Source organism: Delphinapterus leucas, chromosome 1 (genome assembly GCF_059928025.1).
Source record: "Delphinapterus leucas isolate spDelLeu-1000000601 "Yukka" chromosome 1, BTC_Dleu_Yukka2, whole genome shotgun sequence".
Taxonomy (NCBI): domain Eukaryota; kingdom Metazoa; phylum Chordata; class Mammalia; order Artiodactyla; family Monodontidae; genus Delphinapterus; species Delphinapterus leucas.
Genome location: NC_143129.1, coordinates 177442734 through 177468807, shown reverse-complemented (window position 1 = coordinate 177468807; position 26074 = coordinate 177442734). Strand labels below are relative to the sequence as shown.

The following is a 26074-nucleotide window of genomic DNA, read 5'->3' as shown; positions in this document are numbered from 1 at the left end:
GCTGTTGTCTAGCGTGTGGGTTGGTGCCCTGGGCACTGAGACGAAAAGAAGAGGCCAGTCTAGGGAGTGAGACCGTTCTAATGGGGGCTGTAGGTATCCCAGAATCACCTGTGCTCTTTGAAAATAGACTTTCTCAGGCTGCACCCACAGGCTACCAATTCAGAATTGTGGGCCTGGGACACAGGTTTCTTTCTTTCTTTCTTTTTTTTTTTAACATCTTTATTGGAGTATAATTGCTTTACATTGTTGTGTTAGTTGCTGCTGTATAACAAAAGAAGATGGAACGCTTCATGAATTTGCGTGTCATCCTTGTGCAGGGGCCATGCTAATCTTCTCTGTGTCTTTCCAATTTTAGTATATGCGCTGCTGAAGCGAGCACAGACTCAGGTATTTTTTAAACCAGGCTTGGGAACCACTGCATGAGATGGGTCTGAGGAGGCCTCACAGAGGAGAAGGGTCTGGGTTTTGAAGGTTGAGTAGGAGTTTGCTCTTTGGTTCTGAGAGAGAATTCTCCCTGGAGGGAACAAACAACCTGAGCAAAGACCCAGAGATATAGAACAGGTCGGCAAAGCGATGGGCCTGAAGCCCTTCATGAGGGCTGGAACAGTCAGGCCGGGCATGGGCACCTTCCAGACCAGAGAGGTCGGTGGGGAGGGTGGTGCGGCAGATCAGGGAGGGCCTTGCTGAGGACCTGCATTCCTAAGGCGAAGGTGATGAGGAAGAGTCTGAGGCTGTGTGCTTTGGAACCCTTGCTGTGGCGGCAGAGGTGGGCGTGTGTTGGTCAAGCTCACATCTGACAGGGGACGAAACCTGGAGAGGCCTCCTGTGGTTGCAGGAGGAGCTCTGGTCCACACCCCTGGTCTTACCTCCCGTCCCGCACTTTTTTCCTGGCTTCCAGGAGACAGACAGGGTGCCTCTGAGGCCAGAGTTGGAGGTGGGGGCCTGGGCCAGATCCTGGTCCTTGTTCCCCTCCGTGCAGAACAGGGTGGCATCTACCTTTCCTCTGGCAAGGCTGCCCGACTCGGTTATGCCAGCATCTTCCTCTGGGACTGCCTGCCTGCCTACCTGGGCCCCTGCCCACCCTCCCCTCCCCTCCCCTCCCCTCCCCTCCCCTCTCCTCCCCGCAGAGTCCCGCCTTCCCCGTCCTCAAACTCCTGGCCTGGTTTGTGCAGCCTCCCTGATTTTGAGGAGCCTTCCTGGTGTATTTCTCCAGGCCTCATTCAGGGGGAGCTGATGGGGACATTCACTTGAGTGGGAGGTGGGAGATGGTCCGGGATGGGGTGAATCTCAGGGACTAGTGAGGAGGGACAGGTGCGTGCAGGCTGGAGGAGGGTTTCCTGCCGGGCCTCTGGGCTGGATGGACCTTGAGCTCTAGAGGAAGGAGGAACTGATAAGGGTCTGATTAAATTAGAGCCTGGAAGACACCTGCTGTGGTGAGCAGGGCTGTCCAGGGTGGAGGGAAGTGCTAATCTGGCCGCTCTTGGGTGGTCCCGGTCACTGAACTTGACCCGCTTGGGGGGCACACCCGGAGCTGGGCTTGCTCCTCTGCTTCTCGCTCTGTCTGAACGTGCTCGAGAAGTACAGCCTGCTGCTGGTCGTTCTGTGTAGGCTCACGGGCAAGAGCACCGTTCGGGGGTCTGCCTGCCTAGCCAGTCTTGGCAGTCGTTTTTAAAGAGATGGCCCCCCAAAGAAGAAAGTCTCCATAACCCTACCACCCTTGTGGAGCACTGTGAATATCACCGTGCTAACAGTGGCCACTGTAGGCTGAGAGCTACCCCACCACACACCACGGTCCCGTTTCATGAGCACAGGACCTCTGTGAGGCGGGTGCTGGGGAGAAGGGGGTGAATTGTAACAGCTGGAAGTGGCAGAGCTGGGATTCGAACTCAGATCTAGCAACAGATCCCACCCTTTCAACACCATCTTGCAGCTACTGTCTGGTCCGGCCTGTGATGTTTTGCCTTAGTCCTCTTTTTAAAAATGAGAATGCTTCTTTTCATCTTCCCTCCTTATAATACTCACTGTAGAAGATCTGGAAAATTCAGAAAAATGGAAAGAGGGTCAAAAGAAAATCTTCTGGAGCCCTGCCACCCAGGCAAACACTGTTCATATACCTTAGTGAGTTCCTTCTGTCCTTTTCCTCTCTGCACTTTAGAAACAGTTGGAATCCCTGAGTGTAGATAATTCTGTAGATAATCCTGCTGGGCCACTCTTGGTTTTCAGTCGACGCTCCTTCCCCAGCCAGACTGCCTCTTTTGCCAGAGACCGCTGTGGCAGGAAGGTTCTGGATCGCTTTTAAGAGCGAAGTTCATTTCAGGGGCATCACAACACATTTCTTCCAGCTCAGCCTCCGACCTTGAAGCTTGCAGACCATGCATAGCTCAAGGAAGACTTAAAAAAAAAATAAAAAAAGGAAATAGCTGAGCAACACCACCTGTTTGCTCATGTTCACACTTATATGCCCCGGCTCCTGGCTGTGGCAGCCCGTGGCATCCTCCGGACGGGTGCTGTCATGCCCACTTTACAGAGATGTAGCCTGAAGCTCTGAGAGGCCAAGGTGGGGCCTGGGGTCACACCGAGAGGAGGAGGCAGAGCCCAGCCCACAGATGGACTTGGCTGCCCCCAGACCCTCACGGCTTGGAAGCCCTTGGGGTTCCCCTTTGAGCCTCCTCCAGGGTATCTCCTGGGATGCAGAATCCAGACACACGGTCCCATTTGCCGTTTCCCATTTTGGTGGTGACAGGTCAAGGACGGGCATCTTGGCACTGACTGAGCCTGCTGGGGCTTTGTGGTTGACCTCAGGGATGCTGCTGGGAGTCCCATGGGCCAGGTAGCAGGAACCCCATTTTACAGATGAGGACACCAAGGCTCAGCTCACCTGCCAGTGGAGATGAGACTCCAGCCTGGATCCCCGACTCCCAAGGTAGAGCTTTGATCATCACAGTCTGTGCCCTGGGCGTTAATGACAGCCAGAGACTACCGTGTCCCAGGGACCCCTCCAAGAGTGTTGTATGTATTTACTTTTAATTTTCTTAAGAACCCCATGAAATAGGTACTTCTTAGAAGTATTTTTTTTAAAAATTTATTTATTTTAATTTATTTATTTTTGGCTGCATTGGGTCTTTGTTGCTGTGCGCGGGCTCTCTCTAGTTGCGGCGAGTGGGGGCTACTCTTCATTGCGGTACGTGGACTTCTCATTGCGGATGGCTTCTCTTTGTTACGGAGCATGGGCTCTAGGCGTGCGGGCTTCAGTAGTTGTGACCCGGGGGCTCAGTAGTTGTGGCTCGCAGGCTCTAGAGTGCAGGCTCAGTAGTTGTGGTGCACGGGCTTAGTTGCTCAGCGGCATGTGGGATCTTCCCAGACCAGGGCTCGAACCAGTGTCCCCTGCACTGGAAGGCAGATCCTCAACCACTGCGCCACCAGGGAAGCCCCAGTAGGTACTTTTTAATCCCCATTTTGCAGATGAGTAAACTGAGGCACAGAGACGGGGGTTAAGTAACTCATCCAAGGTATTATGGCTACTGAGTAGTGGGCCCAGGTGGTATCAGGTAGCCTTGAATTCTTTTCTAATTATTGTGCCGTGAAGGTCTCTAGCAGGGAGTTGCGCTGCTCTGAGCCATGCCTATTCCCTCACTCACATCCTTCTGAGCCTTGGGGCACGTGTGTGCAAAATGGTGGCCACAGGCCTGTGGGTGTGCACGGGGCTTGCTAGCCTGGGCCCTTGCCCGGGGACCTCACTGCCCCCGCTTAGTCTGCAGCAAACGCCTCCCAGATGCCAGCCCTGAAGTCCAGGGAGGCCGTGTGATTAAGGAGTTGAGACTAGGGTTTGGAGTCAATACCCCTGGATTGAATCCTAGTGTTGTCACTTTGTTCACTTGCCTCTGTGACCTTGGGCAAATCCTTACCTCTCTGAGCCTTGGTTTCCTCATCTGTTAATGAAATAATGCAGATAAATCTCTGGGCTCCTTATATGTTGATGTCTCTGTTCCTTTCTGGGAAAAGCCTTGGGCTTGGAGGGGAGGGCAGGAATCATCCCTGAAAATGAGGAAAAAGGAGAGGACATTGGACTTTCTGGCCTAGAGGGAAGGATCCTGGGCTTCTGCTTGATCAGAAAAAAATATATATATATATTTCTCCCCACAGGATGTTTATTAATTACAAAGGAAAATAGTAACTTTACAGTGGAGAAACCTCAGGGAGACATCACTTTAACTAAGTGGTCAAAGTTACCATGACTAGTACAGGCGTACCTGGGAGATACTTTGAGTTGGGTTCCAGACCACCGCAATAAAGTGAATATTGCAGTAAAGCGAATCACGCTTTATTTTTCCCAGTGCCTATAAAAGTTATGTTTACACTATACCTTAGTCTATTAAGTGTGCAATGGCATTATGTCTAAAACACAATGTACATTTAAAGAAAATATTTAAGGAGCAGTTTGCACATGAACCTGGGCTGGGTGCCTTCCTTTTTCTTCCTGCAAAATGGGTATGTCTCCCTGCTCCTTCTTCAGTGGTTCTGAATGAGCCCACAGGACGGACGGACCTGCAGGGGGACTGCTATGCAGCTGTTGTTTGACTTTTCAACTTGCGAAGGGATTTGCAGACATTTTAGTTTGCTTTCCCCAACCTTTGCTGAGAGTTTTCAGTGTGGGTAAAAGACACAGTCACACACTTAGTGGAGAGCAGTTTGCATTCAGTCAGAATGAAAAGTGCAATTCTCTGACCCAGCAGATCCCACCTAGGAGTGTGACTGACAGGTTCATGCACCAATGCGCTCAAGGCCAAGTGTATGGAGGAAGGCTTTATAACACCAAAGCCTGGAAACAACCTCAGTGTCCCTTGATAGGGGTTATGTCAATTATGGTATATCCCATCCGCCCCAAAATACTACGCAGCCGTTAAAAAAGTGAGACTGATTTCTGTGTACTGTTTTGAATTGATCATGGAGATTCTTAAGCAAAAATCGTGGTTGCTAAGTGAAGTGAGTCAGACAGAGAAGACAGATATGTGACATCACTTATATGTGGAATCTAAAAAGACTGATACAAATGAACTTATTTACAAAACAGATAGAAAACAAATTTATGATTACCAAAGGGGAAGGGGGTGGTGGAGGGATAAGTTAGCAATTAGGGATTAACACGCTACTATGTATAAAACAGATAAACAAGGACCTACTGTATAGCACAGGGAACTGTAGTCAATCTCTTGTCATAAACTATAATGGAAAAGAAGCTGAAAAAGAATATATATGCACACACGTGCCCGTGTATAACTGAATCACTTTGCTCTACACCTGAAACATTGTAAACAAAGTATACTTCAATTAAAAAAATTTTTTAAAAACGTGGTTGCACCACAGGGTGTGCAGTGTGCTTCCTCCTGTCTAAAACAAGGCATATATACGGATAAACAAGCTGGTGCATATATGGCATAGTTCTGGAAAGATTCATAAGAAACCAGTAATAGTGGTCAGTCCTGGGGGATTTGAGAGACTGACTTTTCATTGCACATCTTTTGTATTGTTTTGGACTTTGAGAGACAGTAGAGCATGGTGGTTACATAATGAGCACACACTGGGGCCCATGGCCTGGGTTCACCCCCTGGCTCTGCTGCCTACTAGCTGTGTGATCTTGGGCTACTTACTTAACCACCCTGGGCCTCATTTTCTCATAATTTGGATTTTCACATTTGTAAAGTGCTCAGAATAATGTCGGAGATATAGTAGGCATTGCATAGATGTTTGCTGTTATTAATTAATTGCCCTTTACATGCATCCTATTTTTAATTAGGAAACCAGCTAACACAAATAGAGGCTTTAAGGATTGGAAAGGAAAATAGGCTCGCAGCCAGTTTGCGTCAGGCGCTGATTAGAAAGGAGGGCTTGGGGCTTTCCCTCCAGGGTCGATCCCCTCCTCCCCAGGAAGTCTAGAAGGACTGCCTCTAGCTCAGAATCGGGGGTGTGAACCGGGAGTGGGGAGAACTCTTTCCGTCACTGCTTTGCAGGAGGCATCGGGCAAGCTTGGCTCCAGGGCCCGGGAAGCCCGGTGGAGGCACTGGCTTCTTGGTTGCGGGATCCTCTACTGCGAGGCCTGGAGAAACTGCCCCCAGCTCCCAGCATTTGGGATTCCGCCCCGATCTCGAGCAACCTGTCTCCATGAAGCCCTTTATTTCCCTCACACCCACGTGCTAAGTGGCCAACCTCGTGGGTGCAAAACAGGGAGAGACAGAGAGAGAGTGAATGGCCTTCCGTGGGACCACTGGGGCGGGAGCTGGGGAGAGCGGCGGCTGGACCCAAGGGCGCCCGTGGAGGAGAAAATGTCCGGCCACGTCCATGACAGTTCAGGTGTGATCCAGCTTCTGCGACACGGGGGCTGAGTGTGATCCCGGCTTCTGAGGCTGGAGTTTCACCTGTCAGCCAGTGGGGACCCACCTGTCAGCCTAGCTGGACCCAGCAGGCTCCCGAGGTTCCTTGGTATTGGGCAGAGGAAGGTCCGTGGAGGCAGGGGCCTTCTGGGAAGATGGCTTAGGGTTCTGCCGCTGCTGGTTTTTCTGCAGGTTAATGATTTGTGAAGGTGAGGGCTGGGCCCTTGCTGGCGCTGTCCTGTGCTCCCGAAGCGGCTGGGGAACAGGGTGAGAGCTGGCTGGCGTGCACAGGTCATGAGTCAGTGAGCCTTCTCTGTCGCTGGGACTTCAGCCTTGAACGCCCTCTGATCAGATTTCTGGCCTTCTATTTGCAGGTGAGCGCTGGGACGGTGCTGGTGAGCTGCACCCTGTCTGATGGCTTCCTCCCATCCTCCACAGGCTGCCATAGGTATGGTACTCCGGGTGCCTGCTTCTCCCGCCTCTGAACGGGCCGTGGGGCCTGCCCCAGGGCCACTAGCTTTGGAGTAGGCTGACCTTGGGTGTGAATCTGGCCCTACTGGCGGTTAGCTGTGTGCCCTTGGGCAAGTGGCCTCACCCCTCTGCCTCAGATTCCTTGCCTACAACATGGAAATAAAGATTTCCTCCTCGTAGAGCGGGCTCCAGGTAAGGGCTGACGCCTTACCTTTCTCCCTGAGGTCCCCTGGAGAGACGAGCAGAGCCCCTCTGGGGACTGAGGTGTGCTTGAGGGTAAAGCTTATGAATTGAGTGGGGAGTTGGGGCTCAGGGGAAGGGCGGGGCCATCCATCTCCATCTGCTAAGGAACCGAGGAGGCCGGGTCATCTAGCAGTGGTGGGGCTGCTAAGTTAAAAAAAAAAAAAAGCAGAAAAATACATACTTATACTAAAAAATATTGTTTTTTTATCTGAAATTCAATTTGATGTCCTGATGGCAACCCTAACGGTGGGGCCTTGGACACTGCTGGTAGAATCGGGACCCCATCCTGGAGGAGCTGGAGGCAAGGCCATTTCTCCCATTGGGCCCAGCTTCCTGGCCTCTTGTTCTTTTTGGGGGGTGGCAGTTAGCAGAATGGTAACAAGCCAGGGCTTTTTCTCCAGTCCAACCCTGCCACTGCCACTGTGAGCTCAGCTGAGTGACTTGGTGTCTCTCTGGCTCTGTTTCACCACCCACAAACATGGGGATAATAACGATACCCACTGCTGTGACGTTTTGAGGTTTAAATGCAGGTGGGACCCTGGCATGTGGTAATCAATGGCTCAGTGCATGGCAGCTGCTATCACTGGGGTGTTGGCAGGATGGGCCGCCTGTGCTGTGCTCTGAGCCCCCGGGCAGAGCCCAGGGAGGACTCTCCCCCCCTCCACCCCACCCCGAGCCTCCGTGTTCTTTTCTGAAGGGTGGGGGACCAGCACGGTAGTCATACCTTCTCCATAGCGTGGGTGGCTTCCTGGGTCCCGGCCTTCTGGATTCGCTGGGGACTCGCTGGGGTGGGCTCTCCCGAGGACGGGGCATGTCCATGAACATCACAGGCGTGTGTGGTCACCTCCAGCCCTGCCAACTGTCTGGATGGGTGGGAAGGGCTCAGTTCAGCTCTCAATTATCCAGGGATGGGCCTCCTGATTTTTCCTTCTGATAAGGAGCTGTGCCTAATTGCCTGGGTCTCAGGATCCTGAACAGAATCTTGGGAACAAGGTCATTTTCTGATTCATGGCCGTGGCCTTGGGTCCCAGGATGTCCGCACCCCTCGCCGCTGTCCTAGGCACCCTGAACCCTTTCTCCTACACACCAAGGGGCCAGACATGCAAACTGAGAGCGAAAGTATCTTATGATGAAATCAATTCATTTCCGTTCAGCAAACATTTGATGAAAGTTTACTGTTCTGGGTGTATCTGACATTGCGGGCTGGTTTCATCTGGTTGAACTAGTCTCTTTGCCACTTTCTGACTCTTTGAGAGCTTCCCATGGTCTTCACGAATAAATTCAAATCCCCCCAGCCCCTCGCAGCCGTGTTCTCAGCCCCATCATCCTTGCTCACGTCTTCACTTCCACTGGGCCACTTGCTGTTCTCTGTTCTGGCCTCAGCCTGGAATACCCCCGACCCGTAACCTGAGCCTGTCAGACCACTGCTCCCCCTTTAAGGCTCTGCACAGGGGCAGCCTTGTGCCGAAGCCGCGCCCCACATAAGCCCCCTCCTCTCTTTAGCACCGGCTCAGTCTCTGGGCTTTTACATTATTCTCCGACTGTATCTGCCTGCCTTACCCTGTAGTGAGCTCCTTGACATTGAGGGGCCATGTCTGTCTTCTGCTTGAACCTCCCGGCCCAGGGGCTCTCGGGGACAGTTCACTGGATGCGGGCATGACTGTGTTGATTGCTGGGCTAACTGAAGCTATTTGTACTCTTAAAGGGAGAAGGTGCAGAAATAACCTAAGTCCCTGGACACAGCCTGGGGGCCGGGTCACCTGGGGCTGGGCCTGGCCTGTGAATGGGGAGGGGCTCTCCATCTCACCCAGGGTCAGGGCCTGGGCTATGACTCAAGGCAATAATAATAGTAATAACGTTAATGATAATGATGATGCAATGACAGTGATGGTAAGTAGAATCGTCATTGTAAGAACAGCTAACATTTAGCGAGTCCATACCTCGCACCGGGTGCTTTAATGTCTGTCAGTTCATTCCATCCTCCCAACAGCCCTGTAAGGCAGTTATTATTATTGTCCTCATTTGACAGATCAGGAAACTGCAGCTTGGTGGGGTGGGGGGAAGGGCGGTGAAATAACTTGACACTCACACAGCCAGTATAAGGGAGAGCTGGAGTCTGAACCCAGGTGGTCTGACTGTGAAACCGTAGTGACTACAATGATACAGGCCACGTGCAAAGGGAACCCTCCCCCCACTGTATGCCCAGCAGATTCAAGAGGGCAGGACCATGGGCACTGAAGCCCCTTTGGTCAGGATAGGTCTGAATCTGGTGGTCCAGAAATAGTGGGCAGGGACTTTGAGGTCATTTATTCCAGTATTTTTTAAACTTTTAAAACTGCAACCCATAGACCTGACAATAGGGGTGTGTGTGTGTGTATTCAGCAAATAATTATGTGCCTACCATATGTCAGGCACATTACCAGATGCTGGGAATATGACAGTGAAACAGACAAGAATACCTGCCCTCAGGAAGCTTACATTCTAGCAGAGGAGACAGACAGTAAAATAAATAAAACATACTGTGTGTCACATGCTGATAAGGGCCACAGAGAAAAAGAAAGCAGGCATGGCCAATCGGGAGCCCCCGGGTGTCACTGGGGGCAGCTTTGGTCCTGGCAGCCTCGTTGGAATCTGATGTATGGTAAAGACTTGAAGGAGGTGAGAGCAGGAGAAGACGCCTGGGGGAAAGAACATTCTGGACCCCAGGACTGAAAGTGCAAATGTCCTGAGGCAGGAACAGAGCTGGCGCCTTACACGGTACACGGTACAGGTGTGGCTGGAGTGGAATGAGCAAGGGGAGAACAGTAGAAGATGCTGTACACGCACATTTTATATGTGTGTGTACATATACATATCCAAAACGCAAGTGTTGAAAGCAATATCAAAAGTAATACCAAATGTGCCTGGGGAGGGCCTGTCAGCTCTGGGTTTCTGCTGCAGTCAAGCAGCTGAGGAAGGGTCTTCTTGAATTTGATACACTTGCGCCTAAAATGTTCTGCTCTGGAAACCCCAGGTCACTGTGGGTGGGGCGGGGGGGTTTGGATTTTTCTGGTCAGTGAGACTGCTAGAATCAGATATGTCCATCTGTCCATCCGTTGGCCCATCTAGCTGTCTCTCTGCTCCATCCACCTCCCCACCCATTTACTTATCGATCCATCTGTGGACAGTCCTGTCCTCAAGGATCTCGGGCAGGGAGGGGACAGAAATTACAGCAGGTGTCACTGTGTAACACTCACATCCCAGGCACTATGCCAAGAGCTACATCTGCCAGAGCAGTTCTCCACCAGGGGCAGCTTCGTCCCCCAGGGGACATTTGGCAATGTCTGCAGACATTTTTGGTTGTCATAGCTGGAGGGTAGAGGCCAGGAATGCTGCTACACATCCTATAGAGCCCCCCAGCACAAAGACCATGCAGCCCCGATAGGAGGCTGAGAAACCCTGACCCACATCTCACGTCACATTCACATTAGCCTTATGAGGTAGGTGCTGTTGTCTCATTCTCCAGTTTACAGGGAAGAAACCAAGGTTCAGTGAGGTGAATGGGACCCAGACAGGACTGGGTGGGCCCCAAGCTCATGCTCTAAAATGTGTGACATGAGCTGTGACAGGCCTGCTCCGGGCAGCCCAGGGAGGGGCGATCAGCTTCAAACCAGCCCACGTTGTCCCTTGGTTTGGGAGTGGGTTTGCACGGGGTAGGGAGATGGGCTAAATGGACGCTTGAGGTTCTGTTTAGGCTCAGATTCTAGAAAAGAAGTCTTCTAAGGAAGAAGACTGGGGGATCTCAGCTTGCTGAAAAGGGCCGAAGGCGAGGGCTTGTTACACTCTTTAGGATAGAGGATCCATTTCTTCACTTGTTGAATGAAACAAGTGAAGTTCTTGTTCAAGTTTTCTGAATTCTGCCCGTCAACTGAAAAAAAATGCACAACGTAAAAGGAGAGAATTATGTTTTACTTGCCGGACTTACTGAGGACTTAAGCCCGGGAGGCAACCTCTCAGATAGCTCTGAGGGACTGCTCCTAAGAGGTGAGGGGGAGCCAGGATATAGAGGAGTTTTTGCAACAAAGATCAGGTAATGAGAACATCAAAAGATTACTGTTAACTAAAGAAAACCAGGCATCTCAAGTTAATGGAAGTTAGCACTCTTCTGTATATGGGAAGTGCAAGAGGCTGGGCTCTTTGAAATCATTCCTTTGATATGCGCTTTAGCTATCTGGGGCCAGCATCCTGTTCTCTCGGTCCTGAATCCCCTCAGGGTGCACCACTGGGGTGGCTGCAGTGGGCGACATACCCCAGGCCAGGACCTGCCCCCTTAAAGGGGCAAAATAAATCATTACACATTTTACAGGAACAGATGAAGAAAACAAGAGGCTAAGACAGAGAAGGGATGTGGGCAGGGGTCCTCCCAGGGGAGAGAAGCAGGGAGTAAGGCCGGGTTGACCTTCATGCTGGGAGCCCTGCCCCAGCCAGTCTGTGCCCTGGTACCCGAAAGCTGGCTGCCTTCAGGCTCCCCTCCCCCATGCATACCAAATAAAGCACAGGGTGCCGAGCTCATTCGCATATATGCAAAATGCAAAGACGTATCACACATGGAAATACACACGAAGGTGTGTGCCCAGACGCACGTGGGCAGATGCATTTATAAACCCCCCTTGCTTACAAAATAGGAAAGTAGAAAACAAGACAACCAGAGACTTCCATTCAAGTCCAGATGCACACACGCTCGCCTTAGAAGCTTGCTCCCTGCCCTCCCTCTACTGCCCATCTGCTTAGAGCCCCAAGCCACCCACGGGAACCTCGGGGCACAGGAGGGCCACCTGACCTGGGCATGGGTTTAATCTAGTCTCTGGGAACTGCCCGCGTGCTCTCTCTCGGACCCCCAGCTTCTCCCCACTTCCAGCCCTCTCTCTGGACCAAACCCTGAGACCCCACAGCAGGCTAACTCCTCCTCCCTTCCAGGAGATCCGCTGCTTCCTGGAGGCCCAGGCCCCTCCCCCGAGGCAGAGGACGACCCTGGCGAGGCCTTTGAGTTTGATGACAGTGACGATGATGACGAGGACAACAGTGCTGGCCTGGGCGTCCCAGGCGCTGCTCCAGAGAAGGAGGCAGGAGACGCCCCACTGATCCACTTGGACTCCGCCCCCGTCGCTGGTAAGGTGCTCTGGAAGCCCAGGGTCTTCCCATTTCCGGGCCTCCGGGGCTACAGGGAGCTCAGGGCTGCATGGAGGCTCCAGGCTCCCAGTGATGCCTTGTGGCTCCTCCACTGTCCCCAGAAAGCAGGAAGGGAAGACAGACCACTGGGAAGAAGCTGCATTCCATCGCTCCCATTGGGAATTGGAGATTCCTAGCATTCCTGCAGCATCTGGCGCACTTTGGCACGTCCTAAATGGCAGTGGTTGGCCGTCAATGGCAGTGGTTGGCTGTCGGTTGTGCTTCAGTGACAGTTACTTCCCAGAGCTTGTCTCTCTGAAGCTCCCCTCTCCCCGCAGCTTCTCCCAGGGAATCACAGCCGCCAGAGCAGCAGCCTCCCAGAGCCCTGGGGGCAGGAAGGCCCTGATAAGGGGCGTTAAATGGCAGCTTCTGTCATCGGGAGGGACTGGGGACTGGACCGGCAGGAACTTCCTGCAGGCTTGGGGACAAGGGGCTCCTTGAGGGGCTGCGGGTGAGGGCAGGCCCGGAGCAGGCAGCGTTACTGGTTTTGGTCGGAGCTGGGATGTGGGCCAGGGGGCTGGGGGTGGGGACAGGCAGGTAGGACCGGTAGGGGAGCGTAATGATAGTGTGGGGCTGGGGGAAGGCAGGCAGGGACGCAGCAGGCACCGGGCTGGCGGCCCCGTCTCTGGGGCCCCCGGGGAAGCTGGGAAAGGGGGCGGGGATGCGCTGAGTCCCTCGGGCCAGCCGCTGGCCTGACGGGCTCTGCCTCTGCTCTCCTCCCCAGACCCAGACCAAGCGGCTGCAGCACCCCAGACACAGTAAGTGAGCCTCGTTCTTTTGCTCTGGCAGCTGGAAAACGAGGAGAGACCGGGCAGGAGATGTGGGAAGGGGTGGAACTGCGGCTGTGAGGGCTCAGGACAGGTCTTTGGCTAAGGAGAAACGCATTTCAGGATCCCTGGGCTGGAGGGAAGAGGTCAGTCCCTAAAACGTGTTACTTTTTCCTTTATTTTTCCCACAAGCATGTGAAGTAGAAAGCAGACCTGGCTCCACATCCTGGCTTTGTCCCCTGCCAGCTGTGTGGCTAGAAGGAGTCACATAAACTCTCCAAAGTCAGTCTGTTCACATGCAAAATGAAAACAATGAAGTAGCCACCCACTCCATTGGGCTGTGGCTGGGAATTAAACAGCTCTCTGGTGCTCCACGCGGTGCCACCCTCTGTAATTGTCTTTGCCATCACCATTTGTTTTGCCAGTATCGTTCCTGCTCCCTTTCCTGTGACTGTTGCTGGGGACTCTGCCCTTCTCCACCTGGGAGTCTGAGTCAGGGCAGCCTAAAGGCTAACACCCCTGGGTGTTGGGGTGATTGCCGGCATCGTACTCTGGGCCCAGCACTGGTCATGGGTCCTTGTGTAAGTCCCAGTCCCCCAGGCCTTGGTTTTCTCATCTGTAAAATGGGCCACTGCTTCCTCCATAGAAGAATGAAGAACTGCTGGGTAAGACACCTAGAGACACCGCAGGCACCTAATCAAGGCAGTTTTGCCACCACTCCCTCTGTGGTCTTCAGCAAGTTGGACCACGCATTTGGGAGTCGGGGGCTATGAAAGCTGAGGCCTCTTGGAGCTTTGCTCACTGGTGCTCACTGTTCGGCTTTCAGGACCTGGGTGTTTAGAGAGTCCTCTTCTAAGGGAAGCCTCAGTGGTGGATCTAGGCCCTGGAGTTGATGGCCGGGGCCCCTGGGGTCCTGAGTTTAAATCCTGGCTGCCCTAGTCTGGGGAGGGGTGTCTGAGCCTCCCTTTGTTTTTCTAGAGTGAGCTGAATCGGGCGGCTAATTCTCAGGTAGGTGTCACCCAGCTGGAGGTCTCAGAGATGCAGGTTGTGGCCCTGGGTCCGGGAGCCAGGGCAATTCTGGATTCAAATTCAAGCCTAGGAGTCCTTGTTTGTGCTCATTTGCTTGTTGGAGTGGGTGGATCCTGGGAGGGTTTCTGCTGGGCTTGCCACTGTGTAATTACCACCAGAAGAGGGGCCAGGTTCTCTCCTCCCTGGTTAGGAACCTGAAGTGAATCAGCGATTCTGCACCTGGGCTGGGAAGTCCTGACATTGCTGTGATCTCCCAGGGGTTACATCCCTCCAGGCTGGGCCAGGGATAAAGCCACCCAGAAACTCAGTCTGAACAGGGAAGCAGACTCATCCAGGTGGGACAGAGGGTGCCCAGGGAACACTGACTGGAGCGGGGCTAGGGGGGGTCTTGGCTGAGCAAGGGAGCATAAATTCACCGGGGGAGAGAGAGGAGGGCTCCACACGAGGAAGCCACTGAGCAGGGACGGGGGGCAGGGGGTTGGGAAACGGTGTGGGCAGCCAGCAAGTGCACCCCTTCCAGGAGTCTGGCACTTGCTTTTCTCAGGCCATCCTTCTGGAGACCCTGGTTCCCTGACCTCAGAGTCAGGAGCACAGCTGTCTGGCCTGGCCCTGCCGCCTTCTCTCTGTGTGTCCTGGAGACCTGGTGACTGCGGCCAGACGCTGTGTCTGGCTGGCGCTGGTGCCCCGTGGAGGCCTTGTTGCAGTGGCCCCCAGAGCTGGTGCTATACTGCGTCAGAATCACTCAGTGTGGGCCACGCGTTTCTGGGAGAGGGGCCCGGCCTCTGCCTTTAACCCACCACCCGCCATTCCGTAGCATGCCCACCTATCCTATACCTGGTCCTGGTGTTGGCCCAGCTCCCTTGAACACCATCTCCTGGAGGTTCAGATCCTCACTCAGCCCTTCACTAGCTGGGTGGCTTTGGGCTCTGTGAAGCTCTCCGAGCCTCAGTTTCTGCATCTGTAAGATGGGCGTGTTCTCTGCCACTAAGCATCGCGAGGAATAAGTGAGGCTGGTTGCTTCTGCTCCTGCCTCCTGACCAGTTTGGATGTTTCCAGTGCGATGGGGCCGAAGGGGCTGAGACTGTGTGCCCAGTGCCTCTGACTCCTGGGCTGGGCCTGGGTTGCCAACAGGTGTGAATAAACATCACTTTTGAGAGCCCTTGATGGGGCATTCATGGGCTGTGAGTCCCCTGCAGAATATTGATTGCAGCAGGAGTCCCGAGAGACTTCCTTTGTCGCCCCCTTAATTTTACAGATGGAGAGACTGAGGGGTGGGGCTTGCCCACAGTCCCCCAGTGAGATGCTGGAGGCCTCCTGACTCTTTGTCCGTCAAGTGTCTCTGTGCTGCTCCCAGCTTTGTTCCCTCCCTTCCAGGTCTCCGTTTACTTAAGTTCCACCTCCTTCCCCGGATGGTGAATTTCCACTCTGGAGTCCTCTGGGAGAAGAGTCAATCCAGATCGCTTTCCTTCTCCTTGGTATCCAAGACAAAGGGAAAAAAAAATATCTTGATTTTCTTTCTTTCTTTTGTTTTTTTAAAAAAAATTTTCCCAAAGGTAGTCACTAAGCAGACATTGCTTTGAATAAGCAAATCTCCAAGCGGAGGACATTTCATCTCTTCTCACTGCATTTCTTTCACGGTCCCTCTGCCTGAAGGCTTGGAAATGGCCTTGGGCTTTGCCTCGCTGCCTACCTGGCCTCAAGAAAAGCAAGGGCTGCCTGACTCGAGGCTCCTGACAGCACAGTTAGAACCACTGCCCAGATCCGGGCAGCCTCAAAGTGACCTCACTCCCTCCCCAGCTCTCATCCACAGCTGGGGAGGGGAGTGGGTGGGAGCGCCGTGGCTAAAGTGAGGGCTGGAGTCCGGGTCTTCGAGGGCCTGGGAGCTCGGGCTCTGAGCCGCAGAGAGCTGGCTTCGAGTCTCACCTGTTACTTAATACCTGTGTGTCATTGGGCAAGTTAACATTTATTCGGTGCTGCATCAGTGGTTACGAGGACAGCTGAGGCTGACGGGCAGTCCAGGTGACCTGGGCAGGGGCACCGGGTCCCTGTCTGGCTGTGAGGCCTGTGGACTTCCGGGTCCCTTCACCTGGTAGGTGGGATTGCCCAGAGGAGGCAGCCAGGCTGTTATGGGGTAGGCAGAGTTGCTGGCTTTGCTGAGTGTGTGTGGCGCCGAGGCCCACGGGGTGATTTTAGGGTCGGGCCCCGCTGCTGCTCCAGAATCCCAAGGAGTGAGGGGGCCTGGGCTCTCGTCCGTCCTCCTGCCGGCAAAAGAACCTTCAGCCTGCTCGGCTAGCTACTGCCACTTTCTCTTTCCGAAACGGGACGTATTATCAGATAACAGCAACAACGACAACAGCAATAATAGCGAATGATAACAGTAATAACAGTGATTGTGCTTACTGTGTACCAGGCGCCAAGCTAAATGCCCAGTCCCATCTCTTGTCTCTAGGAAGTGGACACTTCATTACCCATGTCACAGGTGGGAGATTGAGACTTGGGGAAGTTAGGTGGCCAGAGTTACATATAGATGGTACATGTTCATTCAACAGAGACTTAGAACCAGGGCCTCTCCGACCAGAGGCCAGGTGTTTGACCATCACCCGACCCTCCAGGGATGCGCTGGGGACTCAGGATCCAAGCTCAGGACTTAAGACTTCGGTTCATGCTGGGAGGGGTGGCTGGCTCCATAGGAATGATCCCCTTCGGTGTGTGTTTATTGGGGTAAGAACTTTGCCTCTTATGAGATCTAACTTTGCCTCTTGAGCTCTTGGGAGAGTAGTGTCCAAGCTGTTGCTGGAATGTTCCATAGACCCCACCTGGGGAGCCAAGCAGAGTGGCCTCGGCCCTGCCTGTGTGTGATTCTGGGTGGCGCCCGTTCCCTTGAGATGGGAGCAGGGTAAAAGCAGCCCCCTCCCCTCTTGCCCCACACAGAGGTCTTGTGATGGTAGAGGGGTGTGGAAGGGCGTCTGCACCTGCAGGACGGCTCCATGGGGCCAGGGATTTTTCTTGGCGGGGGAGGCGGGTATTTTGTTTGCTGCCATATCCTCCTGGCTTAGCATGGTGCCAGGCACAGGGCGAGTGCCGAAGGCATCCCCGTTGAATGAACGATGGATTCCAATGGACAGAAGGAGGAGCCGGGTCTGAAAGGCGACTCTCAGTGTCTCCGTGAAAATGAAGAGAAAACAAACCGTGTGGAAACAGAATCTCTGACCCGGGGTTCTGACTCTGGCAGCTGACTGAGGCCAGGACAGAGGCCCGCGGGAAGGGAGGCCTCAAGCGGCTGAGTGGCTGATCCCGCCGATGCCACTCATGTCGGCTGCTGTTTCCTGAGTCACCGTCCGAGTTGAGTGCTTCCTGCACAAGGTCTCATCTCCTCGGCAATGCAGCCCTAGGAGGCGGGGCTACCGATTATGCCCATTTTGCAGATGAGGAACTGAGGCTTAGAGTTGAAGTAGTTTACCCGAGATCTTGCAGAGCTGGTGAATGGCAGGGCTGCAGCTTGGCCCGTCTGACTCCACAGCCATCCATCCGCTGGAGCTCACAGGGCTAGCCTTTCTGGTGGACTTTGAAACCTGTGAACTCACAGCCACCCTGAGCACCCAGTAAGTACTTGCTGGGAAGTGAGAGCGCGTAGGTCGCCCGCTCCCTGTGTTTTCCCGGACTCGGGCCGTGTCTCTCACCTCTGAGCGCACCATGCCCTCTGGATTTGTTTGCTTTTCCTGGCCAGTTTCGCTGCCATCCCCACCGGCCCCACTGCAGCCTCAGCGTTTCCTGTTGGCTCCTGGCCCGGCTGCAGGGACCCTCAGTGGCTCCCGGGAGGTACTTGTCCTGCCCCTTCCTGGGCTTATCCAGGCAAGATGGACTGTGTTGCCCACTGGCCAGCATCTCTCACCCGGGCCTGGAGCCTGAGGGAAGCAGCTGGGCAGCTGGGAGAGCCAAGGAGACCCATCCTCCCTGGACGCATCAGGTGCCGAGAAGATCAGACCAGGCTTGGGGAAACAGTGTTTGAACAGGATGGAAACAGGGCGCTGGAGGCCCTGCCTGCAGCCTGGCCTTGTGGCTTCTGAGGGCCGAGGGTCTGGGGAGCATGGGGGCTCTTGGGGGGCAGCTCGATGAGGCTGGAGTATCCCCTGGCCCCGGGAGGAAATGGAGGTGTCCCTGAAGGTTTGTGAGATGGCTGCAGACCCAGTCTGGAGTTGCTTGGCATCCCGAGCTTGCCCTTAACTTGCTGTTTCCCCAGATCCAGAGCATTCATAGCCTCCTGTGTCCTGTCCTGCAGGGTCTCCATGGGACCCGAGGACTGACAGAGACAAGCTTCCCTCCCAGTGGAGTCCCTCATGGGAGGGTTATGGGGACCCTTTTCCCATGAAAGACCTCTGTCTGGCCCCTTGCCAGTCCCTAAATTGGAAAAGCTGTATTTTTGTTTTTCCCCTTTTCCACCCCTGGCTACAAGGGGTTTCCATATAGGAGCTATGGTCTTTGGGTCACAGACCCTTTGAGTCCCCAGTATGAAGGCCACACAGCCTCTGGCCTGAAAAAATTTACCCAGGTTCGCATCCATTACATCGAGTCCCCCTTCAGGAACGTGTCACGTCCACCCCTGGATCCCTGCAGTGACCGGACTCTGCCTTATGCATCTTCCATCCCAGTGCCTGGCACAAAGAAGACACGGTACTAATAGTTTACGTGTGCACGGACGTTACAGTTTATGTAGCCCTTTCCACACGCATCTCATTTTGATTTGCACAACTGTGGCAGGCAGAGTAATGTCCCTCTCCAAGACTTCCATGTTCTAATTCCCAGAACCTGGGAATGTGCGACCTGGTACAGATGTGATGAAGTTAAGGGCCTTGAGATGGGGAGATGATGCTGGATTATCCAGGCGGGCCCAACGGAATCACAGGGATCCTTATAAGGGGGCCTGTGGAGTCAGAGAGGGATTGAGAGATGCTGTGCGGTTGGCTTTGAAGATGGAGGAGGGGCCACGAGCCAAGGCTGCTTCCAGAGGCTGGAAAGAGGCAAGGGATCAGATTCTCCCTTAGAGCTGCCGGAAGGAGCACAGCTCTGCCAACACCTTGCTTTTACCCTAGTGAAACCCATTGTGGATTTCGGAACTTTATGGCTGTAAGAGAATATACATCTGTGTTGTTTGAAGTTACTAAGGTTGTGGTAACTGTCACAGCAGCAGTAGGAGACTAACACAGCAGCCCTGGAGAGAGGGAATTCTTATCGGTCCCGTTGTGCAGGCCCAGAGAGGTGCAGTCAGTGGTCCAAGGGAGCCGAGTGGCAGGTAGTGGCGCTTGGGTTCAAAGCCAGAGGGCCGGGGCTCTGTTTGCTCTTCCCCAGCAGCCCCCTGCGCACCCAGGCCAGCGTTCTGCTGGGAGTCCCCCTGCCCTTCCCCTCTGTCCTCCATCCTCCACCTCTCTACTGAGTGCCTGCAATGTGCCAGGCATTGCAGCGACCGAGGCAGACAGTCCCTGCCCTCGGGGGAGAGCGGACATTCTGTGCCTTGGTGTGTTTATGGGCTCTGTAGCCAGATAAAAAGGGCCTGCCCGTCTTCTGCACTTATTATTCACCAAGCCCTGTTCTAAGAGCCTCTCCTGCCTCCAGTAATGCTTGTGACACTCACAGGTGGCTGCTACTGTAATCCCCATTTTACAGGTGCAGAAGCAGGTGCAGAGGACACACGCTGTCAACCTCCGGACACGGAGCTGAGATGAGACAGAGCCACGGTTGAACCTGGTTGGCTTCCAGACCCAGTGTTCTAACCCCTGCCCTCCCCTGTCCCGCATAGATCTGGTTTGGACCTTGCCTGTCTTCCACATCAGCTCCACAACCGAGGACCCGTTCATTGTCTGATCTGCTTAACCTTCTATGTCGTCTCTGTAAAGTGGAGGGTAAATGAGATGTGAGGACCAGATTCTCTATCAGCGAGCTGCCCTTAATGCTGTCCTCAAGGGGTGTGGGTCTGCCTGGAGCAGGACTCCAGGGCACAAGGGAGCCCGCGCTGGCTGATCTGTTGCTCAGCGTTGCCTGGGATGTGTTTTCCTTCTCCCTTTCTTTCTTTCCTTTTTTCTAATAGTCATGCATGTTCATTGTAGAAAAATTGGAAAGTACAGAAAATGATAGACTAAAAGCAACCTTTAATTCTATCACTGTGTGTTCCTACCCAGCTTCCTTGCTATAGAAGTGTACATATGTATATATATCAATATTTTATAGAACTGTGGTTTTATTGCACATGCTGTTTCCCAGCTCACCTTTTTTTTTTTTGCGGTACGCGGGCCTCTCACTGTTGTGGCCTCTCCCGTTGCGGAGCACAGGCTCCGGACGCGCAGGCTCAGCGGCCATGGCTCACGGGCCCAGCCGCTCTGTGGCATGTGGGATCTTCCTGGACCGGGGCATGAACCCGTTTCCCCTGCATCGGCAGGCGGACTCTCAACCACTGCGCCACCAGGGAAGCCCCCCAGCTCACCTTTTGACCTAATTACATAGGGTGAGCATTTTCCCATGGGAACTTCTGCAGTACCCCACAAGGCTCTTGATAAGTTATTGCTGGGGGTACAGTGCCTGTCCTGGGTCTGACTGCTGAGCCTGGGGCCCTCGAGATGACGGGAGGGAGGTGCGTGCACCACAGAGCAGAAGGCCAAGGTGGGGTCTGGGTTATTGTCTATGGCTGTGGGGAAAGATGGTTCCCCCGTGGCCTTGATGCTCGCTCCCCACTGAGGACTGTATTATAGATATCAAGTCAGGGTCCCCTCCTCCGACTTCCCTGGGGGCTCCTCCCCACTCTGCTCATGCAGTAAGTGGATTTGTGACCATGTGGGGGATGGCACAGGACAAACAGACTGGGGCCCAGAACCATTCCATATGTGAGGGGTGGCCGGGCTCAGTGTGAAGAGGTGAGTGCATACAGGGACCCCATTAGCTGGAGGAGGGGTGGAGGGGAAGGAGGGGGAAGGGAAACAGTGCACCGGGGGTATTTATCGTGAGCCAGACCCTCTGCTAAGAGTTTTACAAGCCTTTATTTACTCCTTCCTGGAACCCTAAGAGGGAAGTATTATTGCTCCATTTCACAGATATGGAAACTGAGGCACAGAGAGGTGCTAAGTGCCTTATCTGTGTTATCTCATTTAATCCTCACAGCAGGAAGTAGAGTGATTATTCATCCCGTCCCTCAGCAGCTCCAGGACGTTTAGCCACTGTCCTGGTCCACAGCCAAGTGGCAGAGCTGCGATCTTATCCCAGGTCTGTTGGCTCTGGAGCATATGTCTGTGCCCACCCTAAGCCCATGATTCCCCCATTCTCAACCCTGGCTGCACATTGTAGCCAGCAGGGAGCTTTAAAAACACCAATGCTGGGCCCCTCCTGACGGATGGGTCAGAATCACTGGGGCAGGGGCTCTGGGTCTGTATCTCTGAGGAGCTTCCCAGGTGACTGCCGTGGGCAGCTGCTTTGAATCCTCCTACTAGGTGATCTTCAAGGTCCTTCTGCCTTTTTTTTTTTTTTTTTGGCTGCACCGTGCGGCATGTGGAACTTCCCCGACCAGGGATCGAACCTGTGCTCCCTCAGTGGAAGCGCAGAGTCTTAACTACTGGACCGCCAGGGAAGTCCTTCTTTTTTTTTTTTTTAAATCCTTATTAGAGTACAGTTGATTTATAATGTTGTGTTAGTTTCAGTTGTACAGCAAAGTGAACCAGTTACACATATACATATATCTACTCTCTTTAAGATGCTTTTCCCATATAGGTCATTACAGAGTATTGAGTAGAGTTCCCTGTGCTCTACAGTAGGTCCTTATTAAGTATCTATTTTATATATAGTAGTGTGTATATGTCAATCCCAGTCTCCCATTTTATCCCTCCCCCCTGCCCCCTTTCTGGCTTTAACATGCTATATGAACTAGAAAGTGGCCAGGGCTGAAAAGAAAACTGGCAGCAGGCTTAATCCGGGCTTGATGTTTTTGCCTTTCTTTTGTGTCTCTTGGATTTAGGGATAGTGGTAGTGGTGCTGCTGGGGAATTTCTTGAGGGGAGTGATGCTCTTGAGTCGGGCCATCCTGGGCAAGCCCTGCTGTCCCAGCCCTCGGTCTGCTGCAGACTGGGTTTTACTCAAGGCCTTATAAGGCTCATGTTATTTTGGTCCTTTCAATTCCCAAAGGTGGAATTCTTTCCTCTTTCATATTTTTCAAACCTTGTCCTGGAAAAGGCATCCGGAATACCGTGTGTGCGCACGCGTGAACACACACACACACACACACACACACACACACACCCAGCCAGCCAGGGATCCTCTGACCATACTGGTTTTGGGGGTCTTCTCTCTGATAACTCACACTGTGTAGCCTCTGGGAAGGGACCTTGTGGAATCTGCTGAGCAACCGGGCCCGCCATTCTGAGTGGGGCTTCTTGTCTTTAAAAGAGGCCGGGGGGCCGGGGCATCCATCATCACTGAGTGTCCTCGTGTGAAGGGGCTGACGGAATGGGGTGACCAGGCCAGAGCAGGTCCCTGCTATCACAGGAAACTCACTCCCCTCTTGTCCCCGGCGTGTCCCTGGAGAGAGAGGAGGTGGGCTCAGAATGTGCCTTGAGCTCTGTGGTGGACCCCTGGTGTACTTGACCTCGGTCTGGTCGGTGAACGCTGTCATGGGGGGGCCTCCTCTTCTTTGCCCAGCTTCTTGTTCTCTGTTCCTCTCCACGGACTTGGCTCCTTTTCTTGGCATTCGAGTGGCGGTGGCCTCACTTTGTAAGACGGTGTCATCTTAGTGACTGGCCTTTCTTGCCTGTGCAAGCTGAGAGGCATTAGAAGTGCAGGAAGCTCAGATAAGGGCGAGATAATTGGCCTCTTATTGCTTTTTTATGGCTCTTTTATTATCTGAAACCTTTGGGGAGGCTCCAGGAGTGTTTGCTCACAAGGCGAATTAGATTTTCTAGCCAGGCAGCAGCTGGGAGAGGTTGCCCCTGGGTGGGCTCAGGGTGGGTCAGTGGCCTTGGCAGGCAGCTAGAAGGGCCAGGGAGGGAGGAGGCAGCCCCAGTCTCATTTCTTGCCATGCCCACTGCTTCCCTGGCCTGGGAGGCTCTTCCCCCTCCCGTCTGCCTGGGGAACACCTGCTCCGGTCTGAGGGCAGCAGAGTTGGTGTCAAGAGCAAGGCTTTGCAGGCAAAGTGCAACTCTGCCACTTGCTGGCCAGGTGATTTGGGGCAAGGTACTTGCCAATTCTGAACCTCACTTTCCTCATCTGTAAAATGGTCGCAATGAGACACACACTTGTCCTCAAGCACTCTGCCTAGGGCTGGGCGCAGAGAAGATACCAGCAAAGTGCAGGGCAGGGGTGCTGGTGGTCTCCAGCTAAGGCTGGGAAGACCTGTCCATGCACGGACACCGGCCTCTTCCCTCCCTTGGGGCCCCTGGTGTCTCCGCTTGCCTCAGCCATTGAGGCACTCAGGGTGGGCATAAAGGTGACTGCTCTGCTGCGTGACCCCTGCTCCCCCGCCCAGGAAGCCAGGACTGCTCGGTGGCTGCTCAACAGAAGCACGAGCCCAGACTAGCTTCTCTAGTCGTGCCGGTGGCTTAGACCCACGCTGTCCTGTTCGGGGGCCACTAGCCACGTGTGGCTGTTCAAAATGAAATACAATGAAAAAATAAGTTCACTGTGTTTTGGTAACGTGCAAACCAGAGGCTCATATTTTCAGCCCCATCCTGGCTTTTAGCATGTCACAGCAGTTACAGATCCCTTCTAAAGCTGTCTGACCTTACCCCCAAATGCCCATCCTGCCTCCATGTCCCTTTAGAGGTCACCCGGGACCTTCTGGGGTGTTCACTGGTCGAAACGCACCTCAGCCTTGGAGCTGGTGTCACGATTTCTCCTGGACGGAGACTCGATCATGCATCTCTGACTATGCCAAGAGCTCTTTCTCTCTTTCCTTTGTTTTTTTTTTTTGTGGTACGCGGGCCTCTCACTGTTGTGGCCTCTCCCGTTGCGGAGCACAGGCTCCGGACGCGCAGGCTCAGCGGCCATGGCTCACGGGCCCAGCCGCTCCGCGGCATGTGGGATCTTCCCGGACCGGGGCACGAACCCGTGTCCCCTGCATCGGCAGGCGGACTGTCAACCACTGCGCCACCGGGGAAGCCCTCTCTTTCCTTTTTAAAAACATGGTTGGGAGAGTAGTCAAGCGAGGTGCAGTGATGTCGTGACACAGCGAGTCTGCGATGTTGGTGAATGTTTGAATGCGGGCTCCCTGCTTCCACATGGTCTGGTGGAAGGAGCAGACTCTGCAGGCGGACAGCCTGGGCTGCAGATCCCAGCTCCCTCTGACGAGCCGAGTGACTTCAGTAGAGTCGGTCATCAAGACTTCGTGAGCCTTAGTTTCCCCATCTTAGAATGAGGACGGCACTGCCTACCTCACGTGGGCTCTTGTGTTGTGAAGTATGCAAATATAGGTAAAGTACAGCAAGCGGCACCTGGCGCGTTCTTCCAGGAGTCACCAGTTGTCACGGTTAACGTAGCAAAGCAAACTTTAAAACCAAATTCTGCCGAAGTCTCACGTCAGCTCCCGCTGGAATGATTCGGTTCTGTCTGAGCATTTCTGAGCGGCTGCACTCAGCACCTTGAAGCCGCCTCCAGGTTGAGAAGGTGATGACTCAGGGAAGCACTGTTAGGGATTGGGGCTCAGGTGGCTCCAGCCCAGCACCCCTCCTGGTCCAGACCAGCCCTGTCCCCTCTTGGCCTTAACTTCCCGCTGATGGAAAGCGTTACCCCAGGACTGAAACGCGCCCCTCCCCGCCAGGCGACACTGCTGACTTCTGGCAGTAAAACCGGAGCTGAGTCTTGCTTCTCCAATAGTGCTGGTGGCTTCAGCCTGCATTTTCCAGTTCGGGGGTCGCTTGCCACGTGTGGCTATTTAAAATTAAATGACCTAAAATGAAAAGTTAAGTTCCTTAGCCACACGAGTTCCATTAGCCACCTTCCAAGTGCCCCGTAGCCACGCGTGGCTCACTGGACAGCACAGACGTGGCATGTTGCCACCGTCACAGCCGTCCTTGCTCTGTTACCTGAGACGCATCCTGAGAGCCCAGCTTAGGGGCCCAGCAGGCTGGCTTCACCGTCCGGCTCTGCCACTCACAGGCCGGTGACCTTGAGCAGGTTCCTCTGCCCGCCACCTGCCGGAGTGGGAAGGATGCCAGGATCTACCTGTCAGTGCTACTGGGAAGGCGAGGCCAAGGGCCTGCTCACAGGAGGTGTTCCACACTTCACTCTCCTCCCTCCCCTCTCCCTGCACTTCCGGTTGTCATCTCCCCCTTCCCCTCCCCCTCCCTCTCCTCCTCTGTTAAGGGCTTGCGTGCTGGCAAGTTCAAGGCAATTCTTCATAACAGTGGCAGCTGCCTTGGACAGTAGAAGGCGTCTACCCTCTGGGTTGCCAGATGTGGCTTTTTTTTTTGAGCATGGGCTTAAAAAAACAACAAAAACCTTTCACTTTGGGATAGTTTTAGATTTACAGGGACGTTGTAAAGGTAGCACATGGAGTTCCATATACCACCTCATCCTGTTCTCCCCATTGTTAGCATCTTACACGACCATGGGATATTTATCAAAACTAAGAAACCAGTGTTGGTACGTTACCATTCTCTGAACTCCTGAGTTTATCTGCATTTCATCAGTTTTTCTGCTTATGTTCCTTTTCTGTCCCGGGATCCCATCCAGGACCCACGTGGCATTCAGTTGTCATTTACACTGCTCTGCTCTGTGACAGTTCCTCAGTTTTGTTTTTCATGATCATTGAGAAGTAGTGGGCAGGTGTTTTATAGCATGTTCCCCCATCTGGGTTTGTTTGGTGTTTTTCTCATGAGTAGCCTGGGGTTATGGACTTGGGGTAAGAATCCCACAGAGGTGAGCACCCTTCTCATCATGTTGTATTTGGAGTACATGATGCCCGAGTGACGGCACTGGGTTTTGCTCACTTGACCGCTTGGTTAAGGTGATGTCTGCTGTT

The 26074-nt window shown here is 53.7% G+C and overlaps 1 protein-coding gene and 1 non-coding gene across 16 annotated transcripts in view; one reads left to right on the top strand and one right to left on the bottom strand.

Annotated features, from left to right (window-relative positions):
* Positions 1-26074, top strand: part of ARHGEF10L (Rho guanine nucleotide exchange factor 10 like) — a 139399-nt gene that overhangs the window by 21468 nt on the left and 91857 nt on the right. For all 15 annotated transcript variants that reach the window (XR_016388797.1, XM_089900138.1, XM_089900148.1 and 12 more), the window contains 3 exons: positions 6743-6816; positions 12039-12230; positions 13015-13048. Coding sequence is in view for 14 of the 15 variants with exons in the window: in XM_089900138.1 (XP_089756264.1) it covers positions 6783-6816; positions 12039-12230; positions 13015-13048 (260 nt within the window). In the remaining variant the exon portion in view is untranslated. The remainder of the gene's footprint in view (positions 1-6742; positions 6817-12038; positions 12231-13014; positions 13049-26074) is intronic.
* On the bottom strand, positions 273-379 carry LOC115803910 (U6 spliceosomal RNA). The gene has a single exon (XR_004024709.2). It is a non-coding gene; the product is annotated as a U6 spliceosomal RNA (small nuclear RNA).